At 32.7% G+C, this 10778-nt stretch overlaps 2 protein-coding genes across 3 annotated transcripts in view; both read left to right on the top strand.

Annotated features, from left to right (window-relative positions):
* Nucleotides 1-10778, top strand: part of LOC134232155 (xylulose kinase-like) — an 85486-nt gene that overhangs the window by 34080 nt on the left and 40628 nt on the right. The window lies entirely within an intron of this gene.
* Nucleotides 3897-7050, top strand: LOC134232097 (toll-like receptor 13). The gene is made up of 2 exons (XM_062714061.1): nucleotides 3897-4374; nucleotides 4914-7050. The coding sequence occupies exons 1-2, from the start codon at nucleotides 4363-4365 to the stop codon at nucleotides 6948-6950; spliced, it is 2049 nt and encodes a 682-aa protein (XP_062570045.1). The 5' UTR covers nucleotides 3897-4362; the 3' UTR covers nucleotides 6951-7050.

Raw genomic sequence — 10778 nt, 5'->3', positions numbered from 1 at the left:
TAAAAATAATTTTTTTTTTCGACTAACCGATTACCATCAGGGATGGGGTCAATTACTTTCAAAAGAAATTGATTATATTACAATTACTTTGGATTTTAAAAGTAATTGATTACAAGCTGATTACAACCATTTTTTTAAAAGTACATTGTAATCATTTTCATCTGATTACTTTTCCTTAATGTAATTATTGCTTACGATTTATTTGCATTGCATAAAGTTTTTTTTTTAAAAATTGTTTAATGTTAAAGGACGTGGTCTACTTCTTTGAAGAACCACTGGCCCAACTGTAACCAAACTTGGTACAGTAACCTTGGGTGAAGGGAATTTAAATTGTTAAAATGAAGGGCAAGTCCGTTCACAAGGGGAGATAATCAAGAACAGACAAAAATAGGATAGGGTCATTAAATAGTCTTCTCAAGAACCACAGGGCCAGGAAAGCTGAAACTTATGTGGAAGCATCTTGGTGTAGTATAGATTCTAAATTGTTCAAATCATGACCCCGGGGGTTGGACGGAGCCACAATAGGGAATCAAAGTTTTACATAGAAATAAATAGGATTAAAAATCTTTAAAATCTTCTCAAGAAGCCAGAAAAACTGAAACTTATGTGGACGCATCCAAAGGTTAGGTACATTCTAAATTGTTCAAATCACGAACCCCCGGGGGTAGGGTGGCGCCTCAATAGGGAACCAAATTTATACATTAAAATAAATAGATTTTTTTAATCTTATGATGAACTACTGGGCCAGAAAAGCTGAAACTGCAAAAGCATCCTGGGGTAGTGCAGATTTTAAATTGTCCAAATTATGAGCCCTGGGCTAGCTGCTTTTTCAATAAAAAATGGAAGTCGTAAATTAACGTACCTGGTTGAGTATAATATCTTATGCGTTTTGGAGACCAGGTCTTCCAACTTTTGAAATTTCCATGTGTACTAATTGCGCTCCGTTATTAGCGGACCTATTTTTGTATTCATATGAAGCAGAATTCGTGCGAAATCTTTTGCAAGAAAAGAAGAAAACACTTGTTGTGGCCTTCAACTTGACATTTTGATATATGAACGACGTATTGTCAATTAACAATGGTAATTTCCATTCCTACGTCGATACGATGTATCTTGGAGAGCTTGAGATAAAAGATACCACAGAGTCTGACAAATCTGTTTAATACTTGGACATTTTACTTGAAAGAGACGTTAATGGTAATCTACATGTAACAACCAAGCTATATGATAAAAGTGATTACTTTAACTTTTCTATAGTCAACTTCCCTAACTTATGTAGCAATATACCTTCATCACCTGCATACGGATTGTATATATCTCAGTTAATTCGATACGCAAGAGCATGCTCTTGGTATGAACGATTTCTAAAACGAGGTAAATTATTGACAAGCAACTTGATGAAACAAGAATATCAGCAGTCTCATTTAAAGTCTACATTTAGTAAGTTATATGGTCGATACAATGACCTTGTCAGCAAAATCAATTTATCATTAAGTCAAATGCTTACTGGAGTGTTTCATACTAATTGTTATCCCATTGTTTAAAAATTGAATTGACGGATTTTCCCGTTATTTCCCGATCATGACAAGGAGCACACGGCGCTTGTGAACGATCAGAAGGGGATGCTCACTCCTCCACGGCACCTTATCCCATCTCTGATGTTTTGGAGGTCTATTTTTGCTCTGCTCCTATGTTGTATTGTTTTATTGACTTTGATATTGAATACTGTTCGTTATCTCCATATCAAGCATATAGCTAGGGATCCAAGCTGACTTCGCTACACCATGAATTTGCAATATTCGTGTTCGTACTAATCGAGTTTAACTGTAGGTATTACAAGGGGGAATCTGGTAAAGAACAGCATTGTGAAAGCTACTCAGACGAGCGATGTGGCCCATGGACCTCTTGTTATATTCTTAACAAAAATAGCGGAAAAGAAACCTAGGAATAAAAAGACCTTTCCCTGAAGACAAAAGACCTTAAAAAAGAAGAATAATTTTTACCATCAAAATCAGTATAAGGTCTTACAGTGGAAACGCAAGACCTAATAATGATCTTAACCAACAGAATCAGTAGAAGGTCATCCGTTGGAAACGGAAGACCTTAATAATTAAGAAAATTTAAACGTAAAAACTTCCAAAACTTTATTCTTAATCAGCTTGTAACACTTCAAAATAAACAACTGAAACAATATAGGTAATTAATCAATGATCAATAATCAATTAAGGATGATAATAATGATAATTCTGCAGCAAATATAGATCCTGAAGCATGGGTTAATCATTTTCGCAATCTTCATTCTGTGTGTGATAATTCTTTTAATTCTAGGATACAAGAGCTAGATTTAATTTTGGCTGACATGGAGATGAGCCCTTCCTTTAATGATCTGGATTACAAGATTACAAATAAAGAAATTGTTGATGTAATAGCAAATTTAAAATATGGAAAAGCCAAGAAGCTTTATTTTATATCTTATGAAATGTTAAAACATACTTCCCTTTATAAACAAGCTTTTAATAGCTGTTTCTTATATGGTTTTTATCCTTAAGCTTGGATTAATGGGCTGTTTGTCAATTTGAAATTTATTTATTTTTTAATCCCACCCACACACGTTTTTTAATGTCGAAACAATATAAGGTCTAAAGAGTTACTAGGTGATGCTTTATAACATGTACGTGCACTTTATGGAAGGATTCATGGGTTCAGGCAATTATCATGCACATCTTAAATTTCCATCTTTTAGTTTAAGCTTTTCATTTAAATATTTCGTTTTCCTTTTTTTTTTTAATAATTTCGTTTTTCTCTAGTTAAAAATCTTGTTTTTTCTTTATTAAATAATTTATTTTTGCTCATTCAATAATTTCCTTTTTCTTTATTTAATAATTTCGTTTTTCTATACTTAATAATTTTGTTTTTCTTTATTTTATAATTTTGGGGTTTTTTTATTTAATAGTTTTGTTTGTCTTTATTTGATAAAAATTTCGTTTTTTCCTTATATAAAAAATTTCTCTTTTTATTTATTTTTGGTATGCGCTATTGGGCTTCCGTACAATTCTATAATCAAAAGGAAAGAATGAATCTCGGACTTGTAAATGTAAGAGTGTATAATATCTCAAAAATATAAAAATTTCCCCATCAACTACATCTTTAATATAATACATTGTTCTATGCAAGCACATTTTACTTTTTCTCACCTTTAAAGAATGACCTTATACGGTATGATAAAAATAATTATAATACGTACAATCTCTATGCAGTGTTTAATAAATTTTGTAATTAAGTGAAAATTTTTGTAATGGCTGGTCCTCCGTTAGGGGTTACAATTGGGGAAAAGTTGTTCTATTGAATGATTTGGAATGTTCTTTATTTTGCATTAATTTTGACAACAGAACACGAGGCACACTTTTGTTTCAAAAGTATTCGATTACAAAATAATTGAATCTGAATTCGAAAGTGTTCAATTTCTAAAATTTACTATTATATATAGGATATCCCATGGTTTGTAGTTGGATATGATTTTTATCCAACGAGTTGTGAGATTCTTATCCCCGAGCCTTGGCGAGGAGATAAAAACACACAACGAGTTGGATAAAAATCATACCCAACTACAAATCAGGGGAGATTCTTTTTATCTAATGTTTAATACTTAACAACCGATGTTATACACTGTTTTTATATGGGTCGGACTCGGCTATATTTTACTTCACCATACTAACGCAAAAACCATTGTGACGTCATAACTGCACTTAAGTGTGGGATATGAAAACGATATCCCATAAGCTATATCCACGGGATAAAGGGGTAAACATGGGATAAAAGGAAATTCTGAATACATACGTACAAAAATGGTCAAAGAAAACCAGATACAATCAACCATAAAATGTATCCTAATTTTAATACATTTTGATTTCCTCAATCTCATGATGAAGGTCAAGAACAGAAAACAAAATTTACTATTATTTTTTGGAAAATTATTAACAATCTGTTCATCTATAAAAAGACTCTTGAAATATATGCAGATATATACAGATGCCTAACTATATCATAATATGCGGACCATTTCAAATTTTGAAGGAATTTAAGGAAAATACTTCCAATTAATTACGATTGGTCGACAAATTTATACATGGTTTACATTTTACATATGAGGAATTAATTTAATATATGTACGTGACTTTTTACTTGTAGTACGGTACTAGAAATGTTTGTTTACTGTCCTGAAAGTTTCTGAGGTTATTTCTTCGTTTACTTTTATTATGGACTGAGCCTAGAAAGACATTATATGATTTAAAGAAAGCAAAAGACAGTTAGTGATCGAGATTTTAATGATAAACTATAAGGACAACTGGAAATTTGGAAGAGATGCTAAAAAAGGTAATTTAAATACTAGTAAGCAAAATATTATTATCATGCAATTTAATATTAAGTATAATAATTTGTCTGTGATCACTAAATTATGGGATAATCAGTATTCTCAAAGTTTATTCCCATATCTCATGTCAACTATCACTTTATTCCAAAGTTTTTGAATGCGCCATCATTGGGAAAACATCTATTCTTTTTCTACAGATTATTTGTACAAATCATTGTCGAAAATTCTTTAATCACCCGTTTGTTGCGTTGCTTATCCGACGACTTTTATTTTCATTTCCGACATTTTCTATTTTCATTTTGTTTTTAAATTTCCGGATTTTTTAAAGTTAACTCCAAGCTCTTCAGTAATGATGTTAACCAAAAAAGGATTAAATAAATTTTATCGAAGAGGAATAGCATTTTATCGAATAGGAATGATATGTTTTAGAATAAGAATAAGTTTTTGAATAGGAATAAAAGTATATTAATGCAGCGTTTTTACGCCATATTTGACGCTTTCTGAAATTTATTGTTAAAGCTGTGTTTCATTTTACGAACAGATATCATTGCTGCTGGCTCCGATTGTTTCTATGGTAGTTTGGGTCTCAGGAAATAATGAATGGAACAGTGGGTCCTTCTGTCCTGAAACGCCATGTGTGTGTTGGAGTCCAGAAACCGCCGACTGTTCATACAGGAATCTTAGCTCTATTTCCTTTCATCTCCCCTCCAGTATTAAAAACCTAATTCTAACAGGAAACAAGTTTTTAAGTGTGTTGGATGATATGTTTGTAAATTTAAGTACTCAGAACATAACAAGATTATCAATGGACCATTGCCACGTAAATTCCATTTTCCCACGAGCCCTTGAGTATCTTGAACACTTAGTTTTTCTGGATTTATCTTACAATAAATTAACATTTTATAATCTTGAATCTGCCATGTGTTTGCTTAAAACGTCACATCTTCAAATTCTCAATATTTCTGGAAATAACTTGTTTAATCTAGGTAGTTTGATATGGCTTTTTCAGTGTGTTTGGCTCAGAGATTTAAGAGAAATTAGTATGACTCGGGGAACCATAGAAATTCCCGAATTCGAATCATTTTCTCTGCTGGAAAAACTTGAAATCTTGGATTTGCGTCAAAATGATATCTCCCAAATTATTGAATATAATATTACTAATTTACAAAATTTAAATTTAGCTGAGAATAAAATACAAGAGCTTCGAATTTTACGTTTCTCTAATTTAAAAGTTTTAAACTTGTCAATGAACAAATTATCGGAAATAAACGAGCTACAAGAAAAACTATTTCTGCCTGAACTTGAGTCCTTGGATTTGTCCCATAATCCAATTACCAAAATACAACCGTTAACTTTTGAGCGATGGAAAAAATTAAAATCATTAAAAATTGACCACATCAGTAGTGTTATAGCAGACAGTTATACCTTTGCATCTAATTCACTAGAGATTCTTTCTGTTGGCAATCTTGCATATTTCAACAAAAACATTTTTAATAACTGTCTTCAACTGCAATATTTAACTATTTTGAACACCGACTTTTCCGATGAAAATTTTACAGATTTTTTACTACCATTAAGAAGGCTTATTAAAGTTAAGATATCTTACGGTAATATCAAATATATTCCTTCTCTCCAAAACTTTTCAAAATTATTACATCTTGATTTAAGTCAAAACAACATCAAGAACATTCACGGCAGTGTATTTGACAATCTGAAAAGTATTCGCAATATTGTATTGCATCATAATTTCTTTTCTATAGTAAGAGATAATTCATTTCCTTCTTTTGTTTGGAAGAACAAAACCATTTCTCTTGATCTTTCCTCAAACCCTTTCGACTGTGGATGTCAAATAAAATGGTTCGTACAATGGTTAAAAAATAACGAAGAAAGAGCAGAAAACTTTCCTGATTTGTACAAATGTGTTTCACCAAGTGATAAGCGCGGTCTACTTCTTGCCAGTTTTGATGACTCAGAATGCCATCGTCCAAACCAATATCTAATACTTTCATTTACAATCGGTGGGTGCTTATCAATCATCTGTTTTGCAGTAATCATTATAAGAAAACTCCGCTGGGATATAAAATATTACATTCATATCTACAAAACCAAGAAACCATTAAAATACAAGCGCATATTGGATGATGACGAATTCCTTTTTGACGGATTCGTTGCTTATAACTCAAATGACAGGCAGTGGATTATGTCCGAATTTATAGAAAAGTTAGAAAAGAAATATAACTTCAAACTTTGTCTGCAGGAAAGAGATATCCTTCCAGGTGGAATATTCGTAAACGACATCCATAATAATATTGAAGCTAGTCGTAAATTTATTTTGGTTTTGTCTGACAATTTTATGAGTGATCAGTGGTGTAGATATGAGACATTGATTGCAAACCTTACAGTAGTAGACGGAAGACCCGAAAAGGTACTTATTGTTCTACTAGAAGAAATCAGTTCCCAGTATATGACAAATTCAATGAAAACTTTGATGAAATCAACTGTTAATCTAGAGTGGACGGAAAAAGAAAGCGGGAAAAAATTATTTTGGACAAGAATTCAAGCAGAAATGCAACAATAAACTTTTTTTAAAATAGAAGTATTGCATATATAATATTGTTATTACAATTTTATAAGTATTTTTTTTATAATTACAACCATTTATATGTCGATTGGATACATCCCAGTGAGCTTTAGATATTAAAATAATAGATACTATTGTGTCTAACTTGCCTGACTCTTATTTGAATATTTTACAAGAAAAACGCAACGACTTAGTAACTAACTAAATTTACAGATAAATTGAAGTGCTCACAATTTTTTTATCTATTCTTTTCCCCTTATCATTGCATATGGGGTTTATGTTTCTAAGCTGATTCAATACAGCCTCTACATACAAATACCTTAGGTCTTTTTTCCGCGATCCAGATTATGACAAAGAGCGCAGAGTGGGTTTGATTGTCCTACAGGGGATGCTTACTACTCCATTGCACAAGATTTTAAAGGTTTCTTGAGGTGCTAGTAAACCAAAATCAACAACATAAAAACTTACGACTGTTCCACTTTTTATACAAAACAAGATATATATATTAATTATATATAACAATAGTTATTTCCATTCTTATAAAGATACGATATATCCCATTGAGCATGAAATAATAAATACCACAATTGCAACTGAAGTCTGCACATCGTTTCATGCTTGGATATTTTACTAGAAAAAGACTTAAATGTTTTTCGAACAACCAAGCTTTAAGATAAACGTGACTGCAACTTTTCAATCGTGAACTTCCCTCACTTATACAGCAATATACCTTTGTCACCTGCATACCACTATGTATCTCTCAGTTGGTTCGATACGGACAAGCGTGTTTAATGTACAAACACTTTCTAAAACGAGTTAAGTTATTGACAAACAAGTGTATGAAACACGAATATCAACAGTCTCGTATAAAGTGATCATTTAATAAGGTTCTATGGTCTATACAATGACCTTATTAGCAAATACAATTATGCATTATCATTGAGTCAAATGCTGAACTACGTTTTTTTATACTACGAGGGCTGTTCGGAAATTATTGAGACAATTACATTTACTTTACAAAGGACGGAAATAATTTCATGAAAATTCATCAAGAAATCTTATAAAGAACGACTAAAATAGTTATGCAAAATTTCAAATTCCTATGATAATTAGATAAGTTTCGGTGAAGTAATAAATATACATATATCTATTGATATCTATTCATATTTAGATAAGCTCTCAAGGTGACCAGACGTGTTTTACAGTGCTCCTCCTTATCAGTAATTACCTATGCTGTTAATCATGGTAAATAATGGAATCGATTAATCTGAATGAAAATACAAGTCTGTTCAAATCTATTTTGGATACTTTTGGATTTTCATTTTCACATGGAAAAACTAATGCTGATGATGAAGAAGATTCTTTAATTGATGTACCAGATTTCTTACGAGTGAAATTCAACCAACAGAGTATCACTTTGAACTATGATGAAGATAGGACTGAAGACATTGTGAGCACTCTAAACAGTGAACTTCTGTTTGCCAAAAATGGGTTCAAAAACGGAAGCATTTATAAATCAGAAAATGGCAGTGTTACAGCGACACTATATAAATCAACTCAGACAATCCATGTTCAAGGGAGTGAGAGATTTGCCTGGCTACGAGAATTCATTGGACAAATTCCTCACCTGCCAATAACTGAGGTTAGTAAAATTGAAGGGATGTAACAGCCACAAAATACTTCCACCCCTAAACCTTGTAAATTGCAAGATATGGAAAGCAGACCATGTCATAACTGTAACAGTTCTCAAATTATTCAAAAACTGACAAAGTCTATTACTGATCTTTCTGAGGAAGTTGCGAGACTGAAAATGGAGTTGCATTCTCTTCAGAACAAAAACACTCAGTTAGTAGATGCAACTACTCAAACAAGGGAACCACCTACAAAAACCAAAGCTGTTGATACGCGTGACATAAAGGATACTTGTGTAGAAGGCGTGTCGAGACATACACAGTATACCCGAGTTGAGACAAGGGAATTCTCAACTTCCACGGAAACCTTGTCAGCCCAGAAAGAGCAGAAAACCTCCAACAGACCGGAAAAGAACCGTACCCTGGCGACCGACGTTCCATCTGGAAAATCTGTTCTTGTAATAGGTAGCTCAATCTTACAGCGAATCCGTACCCGTGGATTACTAAAAAATGTTGCAGTCCGTACAAACAGAGGGGCTCGGCTTTCCAATATTAGACGGATTCTTCAGGGAATTGACCTAACACCATTCCAGTCAATCGTAATCCTTGCCGGTGGAAATGATGCTTCCAGCAACAGAGATATTGAGACAAGTGAATGTGATCTCACCGAAATTGTGCTTGATATCCAAAGGAGATCGCCATGCACCGAAATTTATATCTCAGAGATACCACCACGAAGAGATACAAGTGTTTCTCAAATAAATGAAATCATCAAATTTGTTTGTGAGGAATACAGTGTGAATTTTATCTCACTCCGAAATATGTTCCAATCTTCGGATCTGTTCTGGAAGGATGGGATCCATCTATCCGACAAGGGAACATCAACACTCCTGAAAGCCTACGATTCTTACGTCCGGATTATCAAAACGCGTCGTTTAAATGATACACAAAATATGCCTGGAAATATGAATGTGTGTTTCTACTGTGGTGAAACTGGCCATTCCTCTCAGAATTGTCGGCACGGATTTAAGATTGTCTGCTGGAACTGCCACTCCCCGGGCCACAAAGCAAAACACTGTTCATATTAGGAATTCGGCAAAGAAGAAAATGCCGAACATTCTACCCTCTTAAATTCAAACCCCTTTAGTGTTTTAAACAATCTCTGTGCTGAATGTGGTGACACTGGGTGAAAAGTCCAGTTTCCGCAAAACTGAAACTATATGGAAACCTTGCTGAAACTTGGCGTTGAAGTTTCCTGTATGGTTTCCGCAATGCGGAAACTATATAATAGTTTCAGCAAGTTTCTGTAGGGTTTCCGTATGCTGAAACTATTAGGTTTGTTTCCAAATAGTTTCCGCAAAACGGAAACCAATGTAAAATTTAATGAAATGTCAATTTAACGATACTTTTTAGTTTCAGTAGGTTTCAGTTTCCGGAAACTATTGATTTCGATTCCATATGGTTTCCGCATGCTGAAACCGGACTGAAACTTTTTCTTTTCTTTTTTTTTCAAATGCGTAGAAAAATCAACTCATTTGATCTTTTTACTATTGATTTCGATTCTGTATGGTTTTCGCATGCTGAAACCGAACTGAAACTTTTTCTATTATTTTTTATTCAAAAGGGTAGAAAAATCAACTCATATCATACTTTTATTTACTTATACATTTTAAAAAATGGTTTTATTTTTAATTATCTAATAGTTCATATTCAGATTTTGAGATGTGCTCTGTGTAAACTTACACATACCGATATTAATATCAATGATAAGCACTTTATACAAGATCCTTGCTTCATATTAATTTATTTCATATTGTGCTGGAATTTTTAAACAAAATCGATTCCTCTCACCAGGATTTTCTACATTACCCAACTCGAGACTCCCCCTCGGGAATTAATTCTTTTCATAACATACATTAATTTCACAAAATATTACTTCCGTATGAGATCAAATCAAGGGTTATATATGGAGGTTCCTCTGTCTACAATTACATTTAATGTTAATTTGTTTAAAAAAGAAAATTAGTGTGTCTTCATAGTGTATGAAATACAGATAATTACGAGAGCGAACGTTTACATTATCTGAGATAGCAAGATTTGCATTTATATTCCTTATACATGTATCTATATTCCTGAATGGATAATTATGATTTCAATACTTGTAATTCAATTTGTTAATAACACATACTGACTA

This window comes from Saccostrea cucullata, unplaced genomic scaffold, assembly GCF_032062105.1.
Source record: "Saccostrea cucullata isolate Sc308-1 unplaced genomic scaffold, CSIRO_AGI_Scuc_v1 ctg5197, whole genome shotgun sequence".
Lineage (NCBI taxonomy): Eukaryota > Metazoa > Mollusca > Bivalvia > Ostreida > Ostreidae > Saccostrea > Saccostrea cuccullata.
The sequence above is the reverse complement of the archived record's forward strand: the minus strand, read 5'-3'. Positions and strand labels throughout refer to the sequence as shown.